Genomic DNA, 26695 nt, shown 5'->3' on the forward strand with positions numbered 1-26695 from the left:
GTCCATTTGTTCTTAATATACGAAGTGTTTTTTTCCCAACAAGAAACTGAAGAGAAGTTACCTATCGCATTGTAAAAAGAAAACTATACATATATTAAGAAAAAAAAGATTAAGCACGACCCACCCATCCCGATCTCAATTGTGATGAATTTTCCATTGGTTGTTAGACCGAGAGGCGGAGCGTAATTGCAAAATACATATTTTCCTGCCAAAATTTTACATTTTGAATGTTTTAAGTTTCTTGTTGTGAAAAGAAGGCAACGTATGACAAAAAACAACAAAATATAAACCCCACCCACCCACCCTGTGTCAATTGTGATGATTTTTTTTATTCGTTGTGAGTCGGGAGGTGAAGCTTAATTGCAAAATCCTTATTTTTTATAAGAAAATGCTATATGGAACATGTTCTCAAATCATCGTGTTCTTTAAAGAAAACTATACATTTTGAGTAAAAAAACGCCAAAAATTAAGCCCCACCCGCGGTGATCTCAATTTAGATGAGGTTTTCATTCGTAAGTAGACTGAGGGGCGGAGTTTAATAGCTAAATCCATATTCCTCTACCAAATTTTACCCTTTTAAAACATATTTCACATGGTAATTTCTTGTGGAGAAATGAGGATTTTGCAGCTAAGTTTCGCTCGTCGGGTCACGATGAATAAAAAAATCATCACAATTGAGATGGGGTGGGTGGGCGGGGCTTATATTTTGTCCGTTTTTTCTTAATATACGAAGTCTTCTTTCCCAACAAGAAACTGAAAACAAGTTTAACTATCGTGTTGTTCAAGGAAAAGTATATTTATTCAGAAAAAAAAGATTAAGCACGACCGATCCGTCGCGATCTCAATTGTAATGAATTTTTCATTCGTTGTCAAACTGAGGGGCGGAGCGTAATTGCAAATTACATATTGTCCTACAGAAATTTACCATTTGAGCATCTGAGTTTCTGGTTGTTAAAAGAAGGCAATGTATAGTAAAAAACAACAAAATATAAACCCCGCCCACCCACCCGGTCTCAATTGTGATGTTTTTTTCTTTATTCGTGGTGAACCGGGAGGTGAAGCTTAATTGCAAAATGCTTATTTTTTTATAAGGAAATGATATCTGAAAAATGTCCTCCAGTAATCGTGTTCTTTAAAGAAAACTGCTCGTTTTGAGTTAAATAAAGCCCGCCCCAATCTCAATTGTGATGAGTTTTCTTTCGTAATTAGACTGAGGGGCGGAGTTTAATTGCAAAATCCAAATTTTACCGTTTTAAAACATATTGCACATGGTACTTTCTTGTGGAGAAATGAGGATTTTGCAGCTAAGTTTCACCCCTCCGCTCAATATGAATAAACAAAATCATTACAATTGCCAGGGGGCGGGTGGGCGGGGCTTATATTTTGTCCATTTGTTCTTAATATACGAAGTCTTCTTTCCCAACAAGAAACTGAAAACAAGTTTAACTATCATGTTGTTCAAGGAAAAGTACATTTATTCAGAAAAAAAAAGATTAAGCACGACCCATCCGTCGCGATCTCAATTGTAATGAATTTTTCATTCGTTATCAAACCGAGGGGCGGAGTGTAATTGCAAATTACATATTTTCCTACAAAATTTGCCATTTTGAGCATCTGAGTTTCTGGTTGTTAAAAGAAGGCAATGTATAGTAAAAAACAACAAAATATAAACCCCGCCCACCCACCCTGTCTCAATTGTGATTATTTTTTCTTTATTCGTTGTGAACCGGGAGGTGAAGCTTAATTGCAAAATGCTTATTTTTTTATAAGTAAATGATATCTGAAAAATGTCCTCCAGTAATCGTGTTCTTTAAAGAAAACTACACGTTTTGAGTTAAATAAAGCCCGCCCCCATCTCAATTGTGAAGAGTTTCTCATTCGTAATTAGACTGAGGGGCGGAGTTTAGTTGCAAAATCCATATTCCTCTACCAAATTTTACCGTTTTAAAACATATTGCACATGGTAATTTCTTGTGGAGAAATGAGGATTTTGCAGCTAAGTTTCAACCCTTCGCTCAATATGAATAAACAAAATCATTACAATTGCGAGGGGGCGGGTGGGCGGGGCTTATATTTTGTCCATTTGTTCTTAACATACGAAGTCTTCTTTCCCAACAAGAAACTGAAAACAAGTTTAACTATCGTGTTGTTCAAGGAAAAGTATATTTATTCAGAAAAAAAAAGATTAAGCACGACCCATCCGTCGCGATCTCAATTGTAATGAATTTTTCATTCGTTGTCAAAGCGAGGGGCGGAGCGTAATTGCAAATTACATATTCTCTTATAAAAATTTACCATTTTGAGCATCTGAGTTTCTGGTTGTTAAAACAAGGCAATGTATAGTAAAAAACAGCAAAATATAAACCCCGCCCACCCACCCTGTCTCAATTGTGATGATTTTTTTTTATTCGTCGTGAACCGGGAGGTGAAGCTTAATTGGAAAATCCATATTCCTCTACCAAATTTTACCGTTTTAAAACATACTGCACATGGTAATTTCTTGTGAAGAAATGAGGATTTTGCAGCTAAGTTTCACCCCTCCGCTCAATATGAATAAACAAAATCATTACAATTGAGAGGGGGCGGGTGGGCGGGGCTTATATTTTGTCCATTTGTTCTTAATATACGAAGTCTTCTTTCCCAACAAGACACTGAATACAAGTTTAACTATCGTGTTGTTCAAAGAAAAGTATATTTATTCAGAAAAAAAAAGATTAAGCACGACCGATCCGTCGCGATCTCAATTGTAATGAATTTTTCATTCGTTGTCAAACCGAGGGGCGGAGCGTAATTGCAAATTACATATTTTCCTACAAAAATTTACCATTTTGAGCATCTGACTTTCTGGTTGTTAAAAGAAGGCAATGTATAATAAAAAAACAACAAAATATAAACCCCGCCCACTCACCCTGTCTCAATTGTGATGATTTTTTCTTTATTCGTCGTGAACCGGGAGGTGAAGCTTAACTGCAAAATGCTTATTTTTTTATAAGGAAATGATATCTGAAAAATGTCCTTCAGTAATTGTGTTCTTTAAAGAAAGCTATACGTTTTGAGTAAAATAAAGCCCGCCCCAATCTCAATTGTGACGAATTTTTCATTCGTAATTATACTTAAGGGCGGAGTTTAATTGCAAAATCCATATTCCTCTACCAAATTTTACCGTTTTAAAACATATTGCACATGATAATTTCTTGTGGAGAAATGTGGATTTTGCAGCTAAGTTTCATCCCTCCGCTCACTATGAATAAAAAAAAAATCATCACAATTGAGAGGGGGTGGGTGGGCGGGGCTTATATTTTATCCATTTGTTCTTAATATACCAAGTCTTCTTTCCCCAACAAGAAACTGAAGACAAATTTAACTATTGTATTGTTCAAAAAATACTGTATATATTTAGAAAAAAAAAATTAAATACGACCCACCCGCCCGATCTCTACTGTGATGAATTTTCCATTCGTTGTTAGATCGAGGGTCGGAGCGTAATTACAAATTATGTAATTCACTACCAAAACTTACCATTTTGAATATGTTTTAAGTTTCTTGTTGTGAAAAGAAGGGGATGTGTAATAAAAAAGCCAAAGATTAATCCCCACCCACCCCGATCTCAATTGTATTGTGATGATTTTCATTCCCAATTAGACTGAGGGGCGGAGTTTAAATACAAAATCCATATTCCTCTACAAAATTTTATCCTTTCAAAACATATTTCACAAGGTAATTTCTTGTGGAGAAATGAGGATTCTGCAGCTAAATTTCGCCCCTCGGGTCATGATGAATAAAAAAATTATCACAATTGAGAGGGGGCGGGTGGGCGGGGCTTATATTTTGTCCATTTGATCTTAATATACGAAGTCTCCTTTTCCCAAAAAGAAACTGAAAACAAGTTTAACTATCGTGTTGTTCAAGGAAAAGTATATTTATTCAGAAAAAAATATATTAAGCACGATCCATCCGTCGCGATCTCAATTGTAATGAATTTTTCATTCGTTGTCAAACCGAGGGGCGGAGCGTAATTGCAAATTACATATTTTCCTACAAAAATTTACCATTTTGAGCATCTGAGTTTCTGATTGTTAAAGGAGGCAATGTATTGTAAAAGACAACAAAATATAAACCCCGCCCACCCACCCTGTCTCAATTGTGATGATTTTTTCTTTATTCGTCGTGAGTCGGGAGGTGAAGCTTAATTGCAAAATGCTTATTTTTTTATAAGGAAATGATATCTGAAAAATGTCCTTCAGTAATCGTGTTCTTTAAAGAAAACTATACGTTTTGAGTATAATAAAGCCCACCCCGATCTCAACTGTGATGAGTTTTCCATTCGTTGTTAGACCGAGGGGCGGGGCGTAATTGCAAGATACATATTTTCCTACCAAAATTTTACATTTTGAATATGTTTTAAGTTTAAAATATCAACCCCGCCCACCCACCCCATCTCAATCGTGATGATTTTTTTTATTCGTCGTAAGCCGAGAAGTGAAGCTTAATGGCAGAGTGCTTATTTTTTATAAGAAAATGCTATGTGAAACATGTTCTTCAGTTATCGTGTTCTTTAAAGAAAATTATACGTTTGGAATAAATAAAAAGCCAAAAATTAAGCCCCACCCGCCGCGAACTCAATTCAGATGAGTTTTTCATTCGTACGTAGACTGAGGGGCGGAGTTTAATTGCAAAATCCATATTCCTCTACAAAATTTTATCCTTTTAACACATATTTCACATGGTAATTTCTTGTGGAGAAATGAGAATTTTGCAGCTAAGTTTCGCTCGTCGACTCACGATGTATAAAAAAATTATCACAATTGGGAGCGGGCGGGTGGGCGGGGCTTATATTTTGTCCATTTGGTCTTAATATACAAAGTCTTTTATAAGGAAATGATATCTGAAAAATGTCCTCCAGTAATCGTGTTCTTTAAAGAAAACTATACGTTTTGAGTAAAATAAAGCCCGCACCGACCTCAATTGTGATGAGTTTTTCATTCGTAATTAGACTGAGGGGCGGAGTTTAATTGCAAAATCCATATTCCTCTACCAAATTTTACCGTTCTAAAACATATTGCACATGGTAATTTCTTGTGGAGAAATGAGGATTTTGCAGCTAAGTTTCACCCCTCCGCTCAATATGAATAAACAAAATCATTACAACTGCGAGGGGACGGGTGGGCGGGGCTTATATTTTGTCCGTTTGTTCTTAATATACGAAGTCTTTTTTTCCCAACAAGAAACTGAAGAGAATTTAACTATCGCATTGTAAAAAGAAAACTATATATATTAAGAAAAAAAAGATTAAGCACTATTTTGTTCAATGGAGGCTTATGAATAACTTTAGTCATCTGTTTTGGGGCGATAAACTCATTCAAATCAAACAAATGTCTACGTGACATTCTTCCGATGTAATGTATTCCCGTTGATAATGTGCTGTAAATAAATTTTTTGCACTCATAACCTTTTCTGATGACCTTGGCGCATTCAACAGCATGTGGGACGTCGAACATCACGCACAGATGCGTTTTGCTATGCTATCGCAATTTGTTTTTAAAATGCTCCGCTACAAAAATGTAACGAGAAAAAAAAACATAATAGGCAGAGAAAAGTACTGCCTAAACTCTTTAGACCAATTTTTTTAGTCCCGTCACAGAATCCAACTACTTGCATAGTTAAACCCTTAGCCTGCATCCGCATCGACTGCGTCTATCGTCGGCTAGGTCGGAACTGCAGCGTTCGATCCTCTGGAGATCAACAAATTATATGGGTCGGCCCCGACGTGCTTCTCTAAACTGCGGTTCTCTTAAATATTTATGTTCCTTTGTTAGTCTACAACTTTCCAAGTCAGTCCTATGTCCACATAGTCAACGCTAACAGCTACAAGGCCTTCGCCTCTTAACGAACGCGCCGCTTTACCTACGCAATAAAATCAAAAAAGGGACTATAAATTACGTCTTGATGCAGCATTACGTTTAATAACAGTTAACTACTAGCCGAACACACGCCACTTTAAGGCTCATCAGCTTGAACTTCAGCCGTGATGCAAGCCAGCTCCTCGTCGTTCTTCGTGAAAGAAAAAGTTACTCTCAACCTGCCATAAATAATGTGGTCTTGTTCAATATTATGATAATCTTCCTTGTATCCCGTCAGTTTATATTCACCCTACAACAGAGTGTTTGAAATATGGACAAGTTTTCCGTGCGAACGTACGGCGGGAAAAACCGTGGGGTCGTCGATTTTGGGGCTAACTGCGTTGGAGAAATTTTCCAAAAGTTTGGGGAGCTTGTCGTTCATAAATTTCAAGAAGGAGAATTCTTGGTCGTAGATGTCTTTCTGCCAGTCGTTGTTGGAGTATTGATCCACAACGATCGTCAGCTAGAATTTTAAGTACTAAGTAAGTATTAAAATTTCAACGAGATTTTTCCACTTACGTTTAGTTCTTCGCCGTAATCTTCCGCAAGCTTGAAGCTGAAATCGACGCTCTTTGTGCCATCGTCGTCTTCGTTCAGCTTCATTTCGTACTCGATCTTATTGACATCGGGGTCGCAGTTTTTTATTTCATAAATTGTAATGGGTCCGATAGGACCGGACTACGAACATCAAAGAAAAAATGTATGTGAATCGACAGCTCTAATACTCACTTGTGCACCGGAACAAACGACATCACTATTTATTATTAGAGCGCAACACACCAACAGAAAGCAATTCATTGTGTCTGCGTGTATCTACCTAGGAAAATTGTTTAGTACTAGCGTAATGTCGGAAAAGCATCTATTTAAATGACCTGAAACATATAAAAAAGTGTCGCCGTCCATTCGCGTGCAATTAACATGTTGTCAAACACCGACAGAAAACCTTGCGACATGAAAATTAATTTCAACTTATTTGAAGGTCGTTAATGTCATTTAGGGACTTCGCAAATAAATAAAAATCTTTTCATAATATGCAATATAGTTAGTTTTATTAATTAATGCATTCATTTCCTCAATCGACAATAATCTATCTTAGTGAAGGTTTGAAGAATTCGAGTTCCACCTTCTGGCAGAGCACGTCTTCGTCGTCTACCGTTACGGTGGCCGTAAGACGGGCTTTTCCGTATGGTACCTGCGGGACAGTGATCTCCGTATACGTCGCCGTAAATCCCTCCAGTGTATAAGACCCCTAAAAACGAAACTTAAATGGTATTCAATTAAATATACCTATCACTACAGCAAGAATTTCACCAGGCTCCGCAATTTTGGGTTCCATTTTACTCCTCATATGTTCCCAAATTTTCGGACAAAAATTATTAACACTCGCAAAGAATTTCTCATCGTCGAAATGGTACGCGTTTTCTTTCCACTCGTCCCCGTCCAATGTGTCCGCAAGTATAGTGACCTAAAACACATTTTCAATAACTTACCCCTAACTATTAAATATTTACCAAAACGTTATCTCCATAATCGCTTGGTATCTTGAAAGACATCGAAAAGGTGTCGGTGTCGTCGCTTTCCGTCTGCATTTTCGCCTCGAATTCCACCTTGTTAAGAACGGAATCGCAGTCTTTGATGTCGTAAATTTTTACTTCACCCGGAGGACCCTTCTTTGAAAATAAAACACATATATTCGTAAATGTAACATTCTAGAGTTGAAGTAGTCGACCTACCTCGGACTGTCCCACTACGAGGATGGGTGTTGCCGCTAACAACAAAGAAAGTATTAGTGGTGCGTTCATCTTGCTAAAAATACGTTCGATGGGTCAAAAACTGGCGTATTTATATCTGAAGTTGTAACAAACAAAAGTACATTTCCGCTTGTCGGTTACGCGATTACACCTTGAAAAAATACAGCGACAATGTAAAAAATATGCCTACTGTATCAATAAATTAGTTTCGACATGGAGAACAAGGATAGGGCCTGTATGTACTACGTGGCTACAAGCACTATGTTTCAATTTTATTGTTATTGTTCACGCAACAAAAAAAAAGTTAGTGCAGAAATAGCATCTAGTAAGTCTAGCAAGGATCTCTAACGATACTTTGCGAAGGAAGTTCTGTGACTCGACTTAATCACACTGGTCAGATCGTTTATAACTATCGCAAATAGTAAGGACTTAAAGTGGAGCCCTCAGGTACACCAAATTAGGTGTCATAGTTCCTGATGTAAAGTTGTTGTATTCCATATATAACGTACGGTCTGATAAACACGATTTCATTAATTTAAACATGTCATTGGAAATACCATAACGATCCAATTGTTAACTAAAACATTATGAATTACTTTATGAGACGCTTTTGATATATCTGCATATATCACACATACTTCTTTTCCTTTGTCTAACGGTTCGGACATAGGCTGAGTAACCATAAATAAATTAAACTCCCATTTCCGTCTGTCTGTCTGTCTGTCGGTCTGTCTGTCTGTCTGGTGTCTGAATCCATTTATATTAGAGAAGTAATCTCCGAAACTGTTGGACCGATTGTTGTAAGTTTAATTTTTTCTTGCAGAGTCCTTTATGTGCAAGGAATAGCCCCGCCCACCCGCCCTCTATTTTCTTAAAGGGTCATCTGCCAAAATCAGTCTTATCTTAGCAAGTACTAACCCCGCCCATCCACCCACCCACGCTATTCTCATTCTAAGGACTAATTTTATTTCTGTTCAGTATCGAATCAACTTATGTGCAGATAAAATGAGTCACTAAAATGGAGACGGGGTGGGTGGGCGGGGTTAATCATTTGTTCTTTTGTAGAATGGGAATGGGGCTGCTAAAAAAGAAAAAAAGAATAGACAGTATTTTTTTTGTTATACTGTTTACTTTAAAATTTATTTCTTATTTTGTAAGAAAAAATGAGAAAACGGGTGGGTGGGCGGGGCTAAGTTTAACTTTTTCTTGCAGAGTCTTTTATAAGCAAGTACTAGCTTGAATGTAAAACCTTCTCGGGGGTCCCAAATGTATTTTTTCTTAATGTGAGACTCTCTCGGGGATCCCAACTGTCTTTTTAAAAATATAAAACCTTCTCGGGGGCGCCAAATGTTTTTTTATGTGTTCTTTTTATGTAAAACTTTCTCAGAAGTCCCAACCGTCTACGTACTTGCTAAGATAAGATTGACTTTGGCAAATGACACACCTTCTAAGAAAACAAAGGGCGGGTGGGCGGGTTTAGTACCTGCTAAGATAAGACTGATTTTGGCAAATGACGCCCTTTAATAAAATAGAGGGTGGGTGGGCAGGGCTACCACTTGCTAAGATAAGACTAAACAATATTAAGAGTAGTTAACAGAATATAGGGTGCAATCACAGTTTACTGGCTTTCGTTTTTTTTTTCTTTTTTCCCCTTTTTCTCTCGCATTGTTTATGACGTCATAACATTTTTTTATTGATTAACTTACCCCACTTTCTCGAAAAGGTGCGAATTCACCCCTCTTTATTTAAAAATGTAAAACCATCTCGGAGGCGCTAAATGCCATTTTTTACAAATGTGAAACCTTCTCGGGGGTCCCCCCTATCTTTTTAAAAATGTAAAACCCTCTTGGGTCACAACTATCTATTTTAAAAATGTAAAACCTTCTCGAGGGCCCCAAGTGTCTTTTTTTTTAATGTGAAACCTTCTCGAGGATCCCATTTTTTTTTTAATGTGATATTTTCTCCGAGAGTCCCAAATATCTTCTTTTAAGAATGTGAAACCTTCTCAGGGGCCCCAACTGTCTTTTTTTAAATGTGATACCTTCTCGGGAGGTCCCAACTGTCTTTTTTAAAAATGTGAAACCTTCTCGAGGATCCCAATTTTTTTTTAATGTAACATTTTCTCCGAGGGTCCCAAATATCTTTTTTTGAGAATGTGAAACCTTCTCGGGACCCCAACTGTCTTTTTTTTTTTAATGTGAAACCTTCTCGGGAGGTCCCAACTGTCTTTTTTAAAAATGTGAAACCTTCTCGGGCGGCCCAACTATCTTTTTTTTAAATGTGAAATCTTCTCGGGGGTCCCAACGGTCTTTTTTAATAATGTAAAACCTTCTCGGGGGCCCCTGTATGTTAATGGGTCCCAAATGTCTGTTATCTTAATGTGAAACCATCTCAAGTGTTTCAACTGTCTTTTTTTTAATGTGAAACATTCTCGGTGTCGGGAGTTCCAACTGTAGTTTTTAAAATCGTAAAACTTTCTCGAAGATCCCAAATGTATATTTTTAAGAAAGTGAAACCTTCTCAGGGGTCCCAACTATCTTTTTTAAAAATATACAACCTTCTCGGGGGCTCCAAATGTATATTTCTTAGAATGTAAAACTCTCTGGAAGGTCTCAACTGTATTTTTTTAATGTGAAACCTTCTCAATCGTCCTAACTGTCTTTTCAAAAAGGTGAAACCTCCTCAAGGGTCCCAACTGTCTTTGTTAAAAATGTACAACCTTCTCAGGAGCTCCAAATGTATATTTTTACGAATGTAAAACTTTCTGGGAGGTCTCAACTGTATTTTTTTTATGTGAAACCTTCTCGGGGGTCCCCACTATCTTATTAAAAATGCGAAACTTTCTCAAGAGTCTCAATTGTCTTTTGTTTTAATGTGAAATCTTCTCGGGGGTTCCCCGTATCTTTTTAAAAATGTAAAACCTTCTTGGGCCTCCCAACTAACTATTTTAAAAATGTAAAACCTTCTCGGGGGCCCCAAGTGTCTTTTTTCTTAATGTGAAACCATCTCGGGGGCCCCAACGGTCTTTTTTAAAAATGTAAAACCTTCTCAGGGGCGCCAAATGTCTTTTTTTTTAATGTGAAACCTTCTCGGGGGCCCCAATTGTCTTTTTTAAAAATGTGAAACCTTCTCGAGGGCCCAAACGGTCTGTTTTAAAAATGTAAAACCTTCTCGGGAGCCCCAAATGTCTTTTTCTTTATTTGAAACCTTCTCAGGGGTCCCAACGTTCTATTTTAGAAATGTAAAACCTTCTCGGGAGCCTCAAATGTCTTTTTCTTAATTTGAAACCTTCTCGGGGGTCCCAACGGTCTTTTTAAAAATTTAAAACCTTCTCGGGGGCGCAAATGTTTTTTTTAATGTGAAACTTTTTTTTATGTAAAACCTTCTCAGGGGTCCCAACCGTCTAGCTGAGATAAGACTGACTTTGGCAAATCACATACCTTCTAAGAAAAGAGAGGGTGGGTGGGCGGGGTTAGTACCTGCTATGATAAGACTAACTTTGGCAGATGAAACTCTTTAAGAAAATAAAGGGTGAGTGGGTGGGGTTGGTACTTGCTAAGATAAGACTAAACAATATTATGAGTAGTCAACCGAATGTAGGATGTAATAACAGTTTAAGATTAGCGTACGCCATCTCGGTCTTGGAGTGGGATTTTGTTTCTAGCGATACGATACGAAACGATAACGAAGCGATAAATGACAAGGACGAAAATATAAATTTCAGATGCGAAAGAAAAAGTCGACCACATTTTATCGGTACCGATATTTTATCGTTATAGAAATAAAATCCCATTCTTGCTCTAGTGGTTACGAGTCAGGAATGTGGACTGGACGTCGCGCGTTCGATTCTAAACTTGGCTTTCGTTTTTTTTTCCCCTTTTCTCTCGCATTGTTTATGACGTCATAACACTTTTTTAATTGGTTAACTTACCCCATTTTCTCGAAAAGGTACGAATACGTTCTTCTTTATTTAAAAATGTACAACCATCTCGGAGGCGCTAAATTTCGTTTTTTACGAATGTGAAACCTTTCCGGGGGTCCCAACTGTCTATTTTTTAATGTGAAACCTTCTCGGGGGGCCCAGTGTCTTTCTTAAAAATGTGAAACCTTCTCGGGGGTCCCAAGTGTCTTTTTTTAATGTGAAACCTTCTCGGGGGTCCCAACTGACTTTTTTTAATATGAAACCTTCTCGAGGGGCCCACCTATCTTTTTAAAAATGTAAACCCTTCTTGGGCCTCCAAACTATCTATTTTAAAAATGTAAAACCTTCTCGAGGGCCCCAAGTGTCTTTTTTCTTAATGTGAATCCTTCTCGGGGGCCCAAACGGTCTTTTTGAAAAATGTAAAACCTTCTCGGGGGGCCCAAATGTCTTTTTCTTAATTTGAAACCTTCTCGGGGGTCCCTACGTTTTTTTTTTTTAAATGTAAAACCTTCTCGGGGGCGCCAAATGTCTTATTATTTTAATGTGAAACCTTCTCGAGTGTCTCAACGGTCTTTTTTAAAAATGTAAAACCTTCTCGGGGGCGCCAAATGTCTTTTTATTTTAATGTGAAACCTTCTCGGGGGTCCCAACTGTCTTTTCTAAAAATGTAAAACCTTCTCGAGGGCCCCAAATGTCTTTTTCTTAATTTGAAACCTTTTCGGGGGTTCCAATTGTCTTTTTTAAAAATGTAACATCTTCTCGGGGGCTCCAAAGTCTTTTCTTTAAGAAGGGTGCTGACTGTTCTTTTTTAAAGAAGGCGAAACCTTCTCCAGGGTCCCCAATGTGTTTTTTCTTAATATGAAACCCTCTCGGGGATCCCAACTGTCTTTTTTAAAATTGTAAAACATTCTCGATAGCCCTAAATGTCTTTTTTCTTAATGTTAAACCTTCTTGGAGATCCCAACTAACTTTTTAAAAATTTAAAACCTTCTCGGGGGCGCAAATGTTTTTTTTTAATGTGATTTTTTTTTTATGTAAAACCTTCTCAGGGGTCTCAACCGTCTAGCTGAGATAAGACTGACTTTGGCAAATCACATACCTTCTAAGAAAAGAGAGGGTGGGTGGGTGGGTTTAGTACCTGCTATGATATGACTAACTTTGGCAGATGAAATTCGTTAAGAAAGTAGAGGGTGGGTGGGCGGGCTAGTACTTGCTAAGATAAGACTAAACAATATTAAGAGTAGTTAACAGAATGTAGGGTGCAATAACAGTTTACCATTAAAGTACGACTTCTCGGTCTTGGGGTGGAATTTTGTTTCTACCGATACGATACGAAGCGATAACGAAGTGATAAATGAGAAGGACGAAAATATAAATTTCAGATGCTAAAGAAAAAGATGACCATATTTTATCGGTACAAAATCCCACCCCGGACGTCTCGCGTTCGATTCCAAACTTGGCCTTTCGGTTTTTTTTCCCCCTTTTTCTCTCGCATTGTTTATAACGTATTACGCTCCTCTGTATTTAAAAATGTAGAACCATCTCAGAGGCGCTAAATGTCATTTTTTACGAATGTGAAACCTTCCCAGGAGTCCCAAGTGTTTTTTTTTTTTTTTTAATGTAAAACCTTCTCGGGGGGTCCCAGCTGTCTTTTTAAAAATGTAAAACCTTCTCGGGGTTTCCAAATGTATATTTTTAAGCAAATGAAAGCTTCTCGGGGGTCCCAACTGACTTTTTTTTATGTGAAACCTTCTCGAGGGGTCCACCCATCTTTTTAAAAATGTAAAACCTTCTTGGCCCTCCCAACTATCAATTTTAAAAATGTAAAACCTTCTCGAGGGCCCCAAGTGTCTTTTTTCTTAATGTGAAACCTTCTCGGGGGTCCCAACGGTCTTTTTTAAAAATGTAAAACCTTCTCGGGGGCCCCAAATGTCTTTTTTCTTGATGTGAAACCTTCTCGGGGGTCCCAACGGTCTACTTTAAAAGTGTAAAACCTTCTCGGGGGCGCTAATGTCTTTTTATTTTAATGTGAAACCTTCTCGAGGGTCTCAACGGTCTTTTTTAAAAATGTGAAACCTTCTCGGGAGCCCCAAATGTCTTTTTCTTAATTTGAAACCTTCTCGGGGGTCCCAACGGTCTTTTTTAAAAATGTAAAACCTTCTCGGGGGCGCCAAATGTCTGTTTATTTTAATGTGAAACCTTCTCAGGGGTCCCAACTGTCTTTTTTAAAAATGTAAAACCTTCTCGGGGGCCCCAAGTTCGTTTTTCTTGATGTGAAACCTTCTCGGGGGTCCCAACAGTCTACTTTAAAAATTTAAAACCTTCTCAGGGGCTCTAAATATCTTTTTTTTGAGAATGTGAACCCTTCTCGGGGTCCCCAACTCTCCTTTTTTAAAATGTAAAACCTTCTCGAGGGGCTCAAATGTTCTTTTTTTTAATGTTAAACCTTCTCGAGGGTCCCAACTTTTTTAAAGAAGGCGAAACCTTCTCGGGGGCCCCAAGTGTCTTTTTTAAGTATATCAAATCTTCTCGGGGCTCCCAACTGTCTTTGTTTCTATTTCGCTGTAACAAGTACCTCTATACTGTTTTTATTTCATACAGGTTATTACGAGAAAGTAAAATTTCACAAAATCTAATTTTATAATTTTTCAAAGAAGCAGTATTTGTTGGACTGTACCTACTTCAAAAGTGAGGGAACTTTCGACCAATTTTTTACTAAGTTCTAATGCGCGATGGAAGCCATTTTCGTCATATTCTGCGAATTAAGTAACCTCAAGACCACATATCAGACGCTTTTCAAAATTTCTGCCTGATAAATTAAACTTTCCTTAGCTATTGCTCAAAACATGTACTTTTTGGGCCTATTTATTATTAAAAAAAGGACTGTAGGATTATTTTGTGACCAAAATAAATTACCAAAATAAAACAAGAAAGTTTGCGTAAGTTGTGTATTTCACCTCCATATTACAACCGAATCAAGTCATTACCCGCCCCACTTACATCGAATCGGGTGGCGTAAATTCGACTTCCAGCTTTTTGCAAACAACGTCCACATCATCCACCGTTAAATACACACTTGCCATAAACCTCCCGTATGGAACCTGCGGTGTATTAATATCCATATAATGAGCGTAAAACAACTCCACGTTATAGTCCCCCTACAACAAACCAGTCATTGTTGCAAAGAATAAATCTGATGCTGTATTACAGCCAGCATTTCACTGGGTTTCTCAATCTTCGGCACCGCTTGTTCCCTAAAATTGTTCCAGATGGGCGAAACAAAATCATTCAAAAATTTAAACGCTGGTTTGTTCTCAACCACAAACGCGCTCTTTTGCCAGTCCGAACCATCAAATTTGTCGGCGTCAACACTAACCTGAAAAATGCTTTCAGACCACGAGACACCGAAAGATAACATCTACCGTTGCGTCTACGCCAATATCAAACGGCAGACTGAAAGACAACGTTATTTTATCCTTTTGATCCACGTCCTGGAGTAGCGTAAGTTCGAAATTCAACTCGTCTAAGGCTGGATCACAGTCTTGGACTTCGTAAACGGTTACCGGGCCGATAGGACCTGTCTAAACACAAGAACAAGAAATTAGGAACACAAATGTAATCAACTTACATCTGACGCCTCCACTACAATGAAGTTCACTCCAATAAACAAAACGAGATTAGTTGTAGTAATCATTTTACTGAACACTATAATTAACACTGTCCCCTCTGCAGTTATATATCACACGTTGTGGAAGAAAAAAAAATAGCTTTCGTGTTCAAAAATCGTGTACCACAACATCGTCCTTGCCCAATGAGAAAACCCGACTCACCCGACTGGAACTCCTCTAATTTATGACCTAAATCCTTTTTTCGCAAATAAATCCTCCCAATTTAATCCACATTTGTAGAATTTGCAAGTGCCTAATTTTTCCGCGAAATGTCTTTCTCGTCATAATCCCGCTTTCCATTTAAATCCCTCCAAACAAAATCCACTAATCGTCCCTTTATAAAACTTTATTAACCCCTACGACCCGTAAAAAGTAAAAACTCAATAAAAGCCAACCCTTTTCGCTTCCGAGGCCGCGATAAGAGCGAGCCCTGTTGACTAAACATTAACATTTCCAGAAACCGAAGTAATTTCAGACGTCTCGTAATTAATTTGTTGGCGTTAATGGTTTGTCCCTTGGGCAGGATTACGGCAAGTCGCACCCTCGTAAGTACCCTTCCAGACGTCTGATTGCTGTCATTTCCTGAGGACATTCCTACTCCAAACACTTTAATTGAAAAAATCGAACGCCAATTACTGGTCAAAAAACTTCCCCTAGATGCAAATTCGACAAATAAACGAACGCGGATTGAATAAAATTGAATAAATCTTTTACCCGTGTAATTCAATCGCACCGCCCTTCGCAAAAATCGATAAGTTATCAGTAAAAGTAAAAACGGCATACGCATATGCGGATCTAATTTAAATTTCAATCAGATTTCTCATAAAACTTCCTTGTTAAGGGACCGGAATAACCCGCCATCTTGCCAAGACTTGTTTAGGTTTATTAATTTACAAGACAAAAGTTGCGTGCTATGAATTATCAATTTTTTAGTGTGTTCGATACAACTATTGATAAGCACGATTGTTTACGAGGTCGCATTATTACATTCCGCTGTCACAGGAAGTGTATCTGTAATATCAAACTACCACTTCAGACGATGTCCATTAAATTTGCTCTAATAACATGTCAATTTCGAGTAAATTTCCATAACTATGACCATATTGTAGTTCTGGAACACTTAATTAACCGGAACTTCAAGTAATTAGGGAGAAAATGGTCTTTATTGGATGCTTGGTTACACGTTAATTGAACTAAATGAAAATACGATTTGTTTTTATTTCCCTGTAGAAAACTACATAAATCATTTCGGTTTTTACAATTTTGAATGAATATTTACATAATTTATAAAATTAACGAGTGATCACGATAATCATTGGTCCTGGGTTTTAAAAACGTCGCAGGCCACTCTGTACGTGGTATCGCCACAACGCACCCCTAAATTTCTCAAATAATTGTAAAATCTATTGCCTCGCTTTGTATTATTTGCCGCACGTTCAAATTCTAACCTAGCTATAGTTCGTAGGCACGGCATATAATCCAAAGCTATTGCGCGTCTTGCCAAAGACTCGGATAGCGGCAAAGCGGCCTGCAGTTTTTTTTCTGACGCAAATTGCTTGGAACGCCACCTATAACAAAAAAAATAGTTTTATAGTATATCAGGTATTCGTAGCAAGCGGCACATTATACACACCTGCGTTCCGTTTGATGTGGCACAGCCATATTTAACGCGACTTCCTGTCTGCTGTACTTTTCCTTATACAATTTAACCCTTCCACTAATTAGTGTTTGCACTACGTCATTAGAAACGTCATGTGGTGTGAATTCCGCCATGTTCTCTTCTAACCCAACGCCATCTTTTTCTTTAGTCCGCCATTTTCGCTCTAAACTCTCATGGAATTGACCTTTTCCGCACAAAACATCCGCAAACGCGAGTGAGTCATAGCAATCTGAAAGCATTTTCAGCTTTTCTTTATCTTTACTGTCATGACTCTCTGCCAGGGTCGTTTTTGAAAAATTCGGTAAAGTCAACATTGTGGGTAAATTCCACCAAATTACGTCTAGATTATTACAGTAAGACAAACTAAACGACTGACAGTCGTGGTAAATTTGGCCACCCTCTTTACAATCTGACGATTCGTCCATCTTTAAAAGCGACAAATTCGAATTATCGTCGTCTATTTTATCATCGCCGTCTACAAACACGTCAATATCGGTTTTAATTTCAGTGTGAGCACGACGTCCACCCGAACTAACGAACAATTGCAGTTGCAGCAAAGTCCGCCTGATGTCGCCTCTGTTGTAGCTCAGTAAGTCATCAAGTGACTTAGGCACAATGTACAAACCCTCAACGAGACACACGATTTGCAACCAAATCGTCAGAATCGACGAAAACGGCGCAAAATAAATCGCTGCATGGTTGTTTACAATTTTTTGTAAACTGGATGGCGGTTCGTCAGTTGCTGTCAAAATAATCGGTCTTTTACTAGTGGTCACAATCTGCGCAATCGCAGCAATAAAACCCTCATCTTGCTCGAAAACTACGTCTACGTCTTCTATCAACAAGACGCACATTTTCGCAGACGGTTTTTTGTTTTTTTCTTTAACAAAAGACGATAAAAGTGTGTCGTTTTTGCACACTTGATGCGACTGAGTGGCTTCTTGTACTTCTTGTAGTAGTCGTTTCCCGGTTCTTCTGCTTGACGCGTTCACTTCCAAGACATTAAAACCTAACTCATTACACACTGCGTATACGGACGCGGTCTTACCGCTACCGCTTGGACCTTGAAGAAGTATAGTGTTGCTGTGCATTTTCGTGCTGTCACAACTGTCATCAGTGACGTCAAACTCCGACTCGCTGTCACATTTTTTTCGAATTTTGCTTGAATCTTTGGACCACTTTGATAAAAATTCTTTGAGGGAGGTGACGCTGGAACGATTCCCGATGATGTCAGCTGACGATTTTGGTTTGTATTTTTCAGTCCACATGGTGGTATTTTCTTGTTGTTGGGTCTGTGTTTCAGGTTTTTTTTCAGGGGGATTTTTTTTTGGGCGACCGCGGCGTTTGGTAGTGGTTTGAGCGACACTCTCTGGCGCCGTCTCCACCTTGTAACCGCTTTTGGAATAAATTGAATTAAAAACCTTGTAAACGGGGTAATCAGGGTTTTGGGTTTTAATCTCTTTGATTATTTTTTTGCAGTTTTTGATTTTGTTTAACCCAGTTTCCTCTGCATCTGAGTGCTCTGTAGCAAGAGGTTCTAAAGACAATATGTTTTTGGAAAACGGCGCAACTGCAATTTTTGTTTCCTCTTGGTGGGTTAAATTTAACTCAGGTTTTGGTAAATCCCAGAACACGTTATCAGATTTTTGCTGCACGTGACTGACCATGGGGAAAACATCAAATTCAACGTCCTCAACACTGAAACATAAAATTAGAAACGAAAAATACAATCAAACAATTTATACCATAGCTGTTTTTCCATTTCTTTTTTTAATGAGGAAGGCACTCCGCTTAGTAAAAATTGTCTTCTGGCCTCTGCCACCTTCGGATCCAACTTGGCTTTGGGTGCAGCTTTCAAAAAAACCGGCGCTACTTTTACAGTGCCCTTTTTCTTCTTTCTAAACATTTCTTTTTCTTCATCTGAGTCTGAATAAACAAAGTCCATTTTTGGTTTAGCTTTTCGGGTTCTTAGTGACCGCTTTTCAACACTTGTTCCATTTTCAGGGGGCTTTTCTTCATTTACAACAGCGCACTCATCCAAAGATAAGTCTTTATTTGCTTCTTTAGGTGACTCAACTTTTTCATTCTCATTTGAAACTAAATCCTCACTAGTTGTTTCAGCTTCTTTGTTCTGATCCATGGACAGTTTGATTTTAAACTTCCACGATTTTACAGATTTTGGTGTCAATTTCAGTTCTTTTTCAATTCCATCACTCTTGATGGTTTTGTCTAAAGACAGCTTGTTTCTTCGTTCTTTTTTAACATTTTCCTTCACGTCGTTACTGTTTTCGCCGTCAGACTCAATCACCGCACACCTCTTTTTCCTCGTCCTGATCACCTCATCGTCGCTCTGACAATCAATGTTCAAAATCCTCTTAAGCTTCTTCTTTCTCTTTTCTAACTTATAATCAATATAATTACCAGTTTCTTCGTACTCTCGCTTCCGCTTGGAAGCCCCTTTCTGTTCAGACCAACTCTCCAGTCGACTTTTCCTCAATTTTAACTCTTCTTTAGACACCACGCTATCAGGGGACGCGCTTAAATCAGCCTCTCGACCTGGAGAATTACTTCCGATGCTCTTGTGTCTGCTGTTCATCATGAACTGAAACGCGTTCATTTTTGGGGGCCCAGAACGATTTTCTTTCTCGTCGTGGCCGTTCGTACCTTCCACTTCCTTCGATTCCCCTTTTTTAGGCTTGTTTTTGGCATTTTCTGGACAAGTTTTGGGTGGGTTATCACAATCATCTACGGATTTGTCTGCTGTTGACGCTTCCTTCATTATTCAAACAACTGTTTTTCTAAATTATGCTAAAAACTCATGATTTTCTGCAACACAAAACGGCTTGGCGCCAAATCGCGAGATTGTTGTTGACATTGTGCGCTTTTCGAGGTTATGTGAGGTTATGTCATTGTGGCTAAAGTGCCAATTCGATTAGTAAAAGTTATTGATTTTACGTGCACCCTGTTTTATTAATTGCAGAGGGACGTTATTGAATCAACCGTGGACGGGTTTGCAATTTTTGTAGTCGTTTTTCGTTTAAAACAACTTTCGTGCGTATTTTTGTACGTTGGTATTGCTGCACGCGTCAGTTGGTACTGGAATGTCACCAGCAAAAAAGAAACGTCAGTAGTGGAGTTTGTTACGTCAAAATATTCGTCCTGTCCAAAAAAGCTTAAATTCTAAGAAAAATCGCCGTATTTTGCAAATTCACAAGTCGTAGGAACGCTATGTCGGTGAGATTTGGCGTTATAGAAGATTGAAACAACATGCCCTTGACATTCAAGTAGATTCCTGTGCCAAATAACATCAGGTATTTTTTTCTTCTTAATTGTTCTTTATTACGTCTTCTATTATTGTACGTGGTTCAGTGTGTTACGGCCGTTTAATTTCGACTCGGATTTGTATAGAGCTATGTCTTCGTTGTTGTTAAACTTCAAAGGTCGAAATGAGAGTAACACCAAGGATGTTCGTCATATGGCCTTTAGAAGTGTAATAATAATCGTGAAGTTTGTTCTTTAGTATTCAAACTTTCGTTAATTAGGTTACTGATTGGAACAATTCCCATTTTTGCTATGGACTCTATTATTTTTGTGTAAATAGCGCCTGGTTGTTTATCAAGCCGCAAAACATTGCATAACGTTGTTTTTTTACATTAAAAAAATAACTTTCAGTTCGATGAGCGCGACAACTTTCATTTCAGACACCCAGAAATATCAACTGTTGCATTAATTAAATCACCGTTTTGGTCATAAATTATCATAATGAGTCCCGCTTATCCGACCGACAAAAACAGCTTATCAATTAAGCCAGTTTGCATATTCGTAGCCTTGGAAAAGCTCGGCGACGTGGTTTCTTCGATCGGTGAAAGCTTAACTAGACAGAGGTCAATTAACTTTGCTTTGAAGTGGGTTTTTCTTTATTAAAAAGTAAATACACAGATAAGTTGAACACTTTGCACTCGAGCGAGTAGATACAAAGTAGAGCAAAAACTGAATGCTTGTACAATGACAAAAGTTAACTACAGGTGTAGTTGAACATTTGTTGTTTTTTTTTGCAGGGTTACAATGGATTCCGAACTGTCCAGCGCTGACATCTGCCGCGTGTGTCGCTCCGAGGGGGTCCCAGAGCGCCCCCTTTTCCATCCTTGCATATGCACCGGCAGCATCAAGTGGATTCACCAAGAATGCCTAATGCAGTGGATGCGTTACTCCCGCAAAGAATACTGCGAACTCTGTTCCTACCGCTTCTCCTTCACCCCCATTTACTCCCCGGATATGCCTAGACGACTGCCCGTTAAAGACCTAGCCGCCGGTCTCCTATCCTCCATCGGTACCGCCATCAAGTACTGGTTACATTACACTTTAGTCGCTATAGCGTGGTTGGGAATAGTCCCTTTAACCGCGTGTCGGATATACAGGGCGTTGTTCGCGGGAACCGTAGACGCCATTTTAACCCTCCCCTTCGAACTTCTATCAATGGAAAATCTAGCGTCTGATATTTTTCAAGGCTGTTTCGTAGTCACTTGTACTTTGTTCGCTTTCGCGGGGTTGGTTTGGCTGAGGGAGCAGATTTTGCACGGCGGAGGGCCCGATTGGTTGCAGAGAGACAACGCCGGATTGCCCGCAGAAGACGCTCCAGCTCCCATCTTAAACAACAATATCCCCGAAGAGGTGGAAAACCCCGAAGAGAACGTCCAAGAGCCGGAAGCCGCAATACAACCACAAGAGAATCAAGTGGAAGCGCAGGAAGAAAACGAAGTCAACGGAGGCGAAGACAATAATTGGATACCGATGGAGTGGGATAGAGCAGCTGAAGAAATCACCTGGGAGAGACTATTGGGTTTGGACGGATCCCTCATGTTCTTGGAACACGTGTTCTGGGTGATCTCCCTCAATACTCTCTTCATTCTCATCTTCGCCTACTCTCCCTACCACATGGGTCTGATGACGTTGTCGTTAGTCAACATGCGCGAAACCGCTTCCGCTAGTCACTTCGAAGGGTTGCTGACCACCCTCGTCGGCTACTGCACAGTCGGTTTGTTCTTCGTCTTCTTCCACAGAGTCGCAGGCGTTTTAGGCTTCTACAAAGCTAAACGCGTCCTGGGCTTGTGCTACGTCGTCGTCAAAGTCTCCATGCTCTCGGTAGTCGAAATCGGAATTCTTCCTCTAGTTTGCGGCTGGTGGCTCGATATTTGTTCGTTGGCCATGTTCGACGCGACTCTCAAAGACCGCGAAAATAGCTTCAGCGCGGCTCCAGGCACCTCCATTTTCATCCACTGGCTAATCGGCATGGTCTACGTCTACTACTTCGCTTCTTTCGTACTGCTTCTGCGCGAGATTCTCCGTCCCGGCGTCCTGTGGTTCCTCCGCAACTTCAACGACCCAGATTTCAGTCCCATCCAAGAAATGATCCACTTGCCGATACTCGAACACATCCGGAAGTTGCTCATTTCGGCAGTTATTTTCGGAAGCGTCGTTCTGTTGATGTTGTGGCTCCCAATCCGGATTTTGAAGATCCTGTTGCCGAGTTTTCTCCCGTACACGGTGTCCCTGAATAGCGAAACCCAAGTCAACGAACTATCCCTGGAGTTGCTTTTGTTGCAAGTCATCCTCCCGGCGTTGTTGGAGCAGTCGCACACGAGGATTTGGCTCAAGGGCTTGGTGAGGAACTGGTGTCGAGCGGTGGCGTGGGTGCTCAATATACACTCGTACCTCCTGGGGAACTCAGACGGTCAAGAAAATCGGGAAGAGGCGGCCAACGCAAACGGACAAGCGGTAATTAACCCGCCCGAGCCGGGAGCGGGCTTAGGGGCGGCACATCAAGCGCTGCTCATGATGGAGCCGCCGTCAGGTAAGAACTTTACTTTGTGTCCAAGATCGTAGAACAATTCTTTCTAGGTTTCCAACCCTATGAACGCCCGTCGTTCTTCGTCGCGCGCCTCGTCGGCCTCCTCGTCCTCGTCTGCGTCTCGCTGGTGGCCTTCAGTCTAACCGCCCTCACTCTCCCGGTGTGGCTGGGCCGCCGCGTCATGGCCCTGTGGCTCGTAGGCGCGCCGCCTCCGGGTCCTCAAATATCCGCCACTGCCGCCCAAACCGAAGTCAAAGTCCACGAACTCTACACAGCCGCTTGCGGTCTCTACCTGTGCTGGTTGTCGGCCCGGGCCGTCACCCTCATCATGAGCTGGTTGCCCCAAGGCCGCGCCGCTATGATGTCGCGGCTCAAGCAGTGGTGCATCCTCGGCTTAAAAACCATGGTCGCCAGTACCATCCTCCTCGGGGTCATTCCGCTGCTCTTCGGCCTGCTCCTGGAACTAGTGGTTATAGTCCCGCTTCGTGTACCCATCCACCAAACCCCCATCCTGTTCATCTGGCAGGACTGGGCGCTGGGTGTGCTCTACACGAAAATAGCGTGCGCGGTGACGATGATGGGTCCCGATTGGTTCCTGAGGGCGGCGATCGAAAGAGCGTACAGAGACGGCATCAGGGATATGCATCTGAGTTTTATTTTTAAACAGTTGGCGGCACCGGTGATCGTGAGTTTTGGGTTGGCGTTGGCCATACCGTACGTGCTCGCGTATTCGGCGGTACCGCTGTTCGTGAGTAGTCTGCAGATGAGGAATCTGATCGCGCGAAGGCTGTACCCGTTCTTGTTGCTGCTGTGTGTTGTGGGTGTGGTGGTAGTTTTACAAATTAGACAATTTAAGAAGTTGTATGAGCACATTAAGAACGATAAGTACTTGGTTGGGCAAAGATTGGTCAATTACGATCACAGGAAAGCTAAAGCGCAGACGGACACTTAAATTCTCGATTAGGGTGTTTCTTCTTTGAGTTTTTTTTTAAATAACGGTTTTCCAGTTCGAGGTTAGGTTCATTCCTGTAAATATTATTTATTTTTTATTGTATATATGGCAGAAATATATTTTCTTTCGTATTTATAGGAGTGTATTTACGTTATGACAACGTGGTGTTAGTGCTTGACCCTTCATCGTAATGGAAGTCTGTGATATATGCGAGAATGTTAGACATTTTTGAATTTCTGATTTTAAAAAAGGACTCTTGAGACCGGCGCTTTGAAAAAGCTAAAGGTTGGCACTAATCTCACCCTAGATTACTACACAGTCACGTCAGTTAGATTCGATACGTCTGTACTATTATATCTACTTATTTTACTATAATAAAGACTGTTTTTCCAACCATTTTGTTGTATTTGATGTGCGTGAAAATGAGCAATACACAAAAATTGCATTCCGAAATTCAAGACCTATACGGCTTCCCGGCTTGCACGATGGGGATTTTCCTACAGCACTCGTCCACCGTTCGGTTCCTTGGAACGGTCACAATGAGTACTCCGTCTGAATACAACGTCGATTCCACGTTGTTCATGTCGTAGTACCCTTTAGACAGGATAAACTTCTTGATGAACTGGCTCGAAACTAACTGGTGATCACCCTGTTTGTCGATTTGTCTCGCTTGAATTATTATTGTGCTGTCCATGACTTCCACGTTGATATCTCCTGATTGGTACTGCTCGACATCCACGACCGCTTCAAATTTATCGTCGTCGAAACTAACACTCCCAAATCCCGAATTTTGTCGTACGTCGGAAAGGTACCATGCACGAAATGACGTTCGTGGTATACGGAAAAGGTTGGTAAAGCGCGGAATCATTTCATTTTTCTTTTATAAGACGTTTTAAACTTTAGATATCTCAAGACCAGAAGAAACCGTTTTGATTCATTTTTGGGTGTCAAAGTGACGTTTTCTGTGGTCAAAAGATATCAGTTTATTATTTCAAGTAGCAAACCAAATGTATGTTTTAGACGAATTTTCAATACTAAATTAACACAAAAATATTGTTCAAACAACGATTTAAATAAAACAATTAAATACAATAAGTTTAAAAAGCAGAAGGGATGAATCAGAACAATGTGGAAAATCTTACACGTTATTATTGAAACACCTAATTTGTTTATATTTTAAAAAACAACATGGAAAATTACCGGTACACAAATATGTACGAGACGTCATCGCACAACAGTTCATGGAATATTTACACTCGTTCGCTAAGTTTAAATTTTCTTATGGACATTTCAGTGTCGGATTATACTCCCACGAGACCGGGAAATTTCCCCGAAATAGTCTACTTTTTTTTCCGTCTGTCCGGATTTTTAACTTTAACGTCAAAATTGCCCTATTTTCTTAAAAAAATGATAAAGCACCCTATAATAAATTAAAAAACAAAATGAGGGGTGAAACATACATTTAATTTTATAGAAATGCATACTTCTGCGTGTGTGATTCATGAATCCGTAGCGAATATTTCCTTATACAAATTTTCCAATTTAAACATGTTTTAAGCTTCATGTTGTGAAAATAAGTCTACACATATTAAAACCAACACGCAAATTTTAAGCCCGCCCACCCGCCCTGTCGCAATTGTGATGATTTTTTTATTCGACGTGAAGCAAGAGGGCGGAGTTTAACTGCAAAATACTTATTTCTTCACAAGAAATTAAAAACATGCTTTTGAGTATCGTGTTGTTCAAAGAATACTATGTATATTAAGAAAAAAAAGCCAAAATATTAACCCCGCCCACCCACCCCATCTCAATTGTGATGGTCTTTTCTATTCTTAGAAACTTAAAACACGTTTATAATGGTGAATTTTGGTAACGAAATAGGGATTTTGCAATTAGGCTCCGCCTCTAGGTCTGCCAACGAATGAAATCTTGATTACTATTTAGATCAGGGCAGGTATGGGTGGGTCTTAATTTTTGGCGTTAATTTTTTGAAAAACACGATATTCCAAAACATGTTTTACATAGTAATGTGTTGTAAAGAAATAATAAGGATTTGCAATTAAATTTCGCTCTTTTAACTGTCGACGATTAAAAAAGTCATCACAATTGAGACCGGGCGGGTGGGCGGGGCTTATACTTGCTTTTTTTCTCAATATACGTAGTCGTCTTTTCAGAACAAGAGACTTAAAACATGTTTAAAATGGTAAATTCTTGTGAACAAATATAGATCTTGCAATTAAGCCCCGCTCCTCGATCTGACAACGAATGAAAAATTCATCACAATTGAGATCGTGGCGAGTATGGGTGGAGCCTAATATTTGGCTTTATTTTTTTCTTAATATACATAACTAGTATCCTTTGAACAACACGATACTCAAGAACATGTTTCTAGTTTCTCGTAAAGAAATAAATTTTGCCTTTCTTTCTTAAAATGTGTAAATTTATTTCGACAACAAGAAACTTAAAACATGCGGAAACATATAGAAACCGCTGACTTTGAGATTTTTACAAAAAAAATAAAAAAAACACGTAAACGTCAAAATTGACTTAAAAAAAATGTGTTAAAGCACCTTATAATAAATTAAAAACAAAATGTTGCGGTGTAACGTACCATTTTACTTACTACTAGTTTGTCCCTTTTTTTTGTATTATATATATATATATTTAATTTTATAGGAGTGCATTCTCCTGCATGTGTGATTTATGAATCCGTAGCGAATATTTCCTTATACAAATTTTCCAATTTAAGCATGTTTTAAGCTTCATGCTGTGAAAAGAAATCTGCACCATATTAAAACAAACAAGCAAATTGTAAGCCCGCCCACCCGCCCGATCTCAATTGTGATGATTTTTTTATTGGCCGTGAACTAAGGAGGCGGAGTTTAACTGCATGACTTATTGCTTTACATGAAATTAAAAGCTTGTTTTCCAGTATCGTGTTGTTCAAAGAATAATATAAAGAATCCAAAATATGAATTTCTTGTAAAAAAATAA

The 26695-nt window shown here is 39.3% G+C and overlaps 6 protein-coding genes across 6 annotated transcripts; 1 reads left to right on the forward strand and 5 right to left on the reverse strand.

The window, feature by feature from the left end:
* Window positions 1–5960: 5960 nt before the first annotated feature.
* Window positions 5961–6712, reverse strand: LOC135131694 (uncharacterized). Its single transcript, XM_064059539.1, has 4 exons — window positions 6630–6712; window positions 6420–6578; window positions 6199–6363; window positions 5961–6150 (listed from the first exon to the last, which is right to left on the reverse strand). Exons 1-4 carry the CDS (start codon window positions 6696–6698, stop codon window positions 5998–6000), a joined length of 546 nt encoding a protein of 181 aa, XP_063915609.1. The 5' UTR covers window positions 6699–6712; the 3' UTR covers window positions 5961–5997.
* A 235-nt stretch (window positions 6713–6947) lies between these two features.
* On the reverse strand, window positions 6948–7702 carry LOC135131809 (uncharacterized). Its single transcript, XM_064059659.1, has 4 exons — window positions 7634–7702; window positions 7412–7570; window positions 7198–7365; window positions 6948–7149 (listed from the first exon to the last, which is right to left on the reverse strand). The coding sequence occupies exons 1-4, from the start codon at window positions 7700–7702 to the stop codon at window positions 6988–6990; spliced, it is 558 nt and encodes a 185-aa protein (XP_063915729.1). The 3' UTR covers window positions 6948–6987.
* A 6833-nt stretch (window positions 7703–14535) lies between these two features.
* LOC135131810 (uncharacterized) lies at window positions 14536–15267 on the reverse strand. The gene is made up of 4 exons (XM_064059661.1): window positions 15202–15267; window positions 14996–15154; window positions 14782–14949; window positions 14536–14731 (listed from the first exon to the last, which is right to left on the reverse strand). Exons 1-4 carry the CDS (start codon window positions 15265–15267, stop codon window positions 14570–14572), a joined length of 555 nt encoding a protein of 184 aa, XP_063915731.1. The 3' UTR covers window positions 14536–14569.
* Window positions 15268–16439: 1172 nt separating this feature from the next.
* Window positions 16440–19979, reverse strand: LOC135133262 (ATPase family AAA domain-containing protein 5). The gene is made up of 3 exons (XM_064061600.1): window positions 18647–19979; window positions 16875–18599; window positions 16440–16809 (listed from the first exon to the last, which is right to left on the reverse strand). Exons 1-3 carry the CDS (start codon window positions 19678–19680, stop codon window positions 16554–16556), a joined length of 3015 nt encoding a protein of 1004 aa, XP_063917670.1. The 5' UTR covers window positions 19681–19979; the 3' UTR covers window positions 16440–16553.
* A 23-nt stretch (window positions 19980–20002) lies between these two features.
* Window positions 20003–24097, forward strand: LOC135133263 (E3 ubiquitin-protein ligase MARCHF6). Its single transcript, XM_064061601.1, has 3 exons — window positions 20003–20212; window positions 20960–22752; window positions 22800–24097. Exons 2-3 carry the CDS (start codon window positions 20967–20969, stop codon window positions 23699–23701), a joined length of 2688 nt encoding a protein of 895 aa, XP_063917671.1. The 5' UTR covers window positions 20003–20212; window positions 20960–20966; the 3' UTR covers window positions 23702–24097.
* On the reverse strand, window positions 24084–24687 carry LOC135133264 (protein lethal(2)essential for life-like). Its single transcript, XM_064061602.1, has one exon. It carries the CDS (start codon window positions 24567–24569, stop codon window positions 24156–24158), a length of 414 nt encoding a protein of 137 aa, XP_063917672.1. The 5' UTR covers window positions 24570–24687; the 3' UTR covers window positions 24084–24155.
* Window positions 24688–26695: the final 2008 nt, after the last annotated feature.

Source organism: Zophobas morio, unplaced genomic scaffold (genome assembly GCF_036711695.1).
Source record: "Zophobas morio isolate AGI-343-1 ecotype UQ-CSIRO unplaced genomic scaffold, CSIRO_AGI_Zmor_V1 ptg000021l, whole genome shotgun sequence".
NCBI lineage: Eukaryota > Metazoa > Arthropoda > Insecta > Coleoptera > Tenebrionidae > Zophobas > Zophobas morio.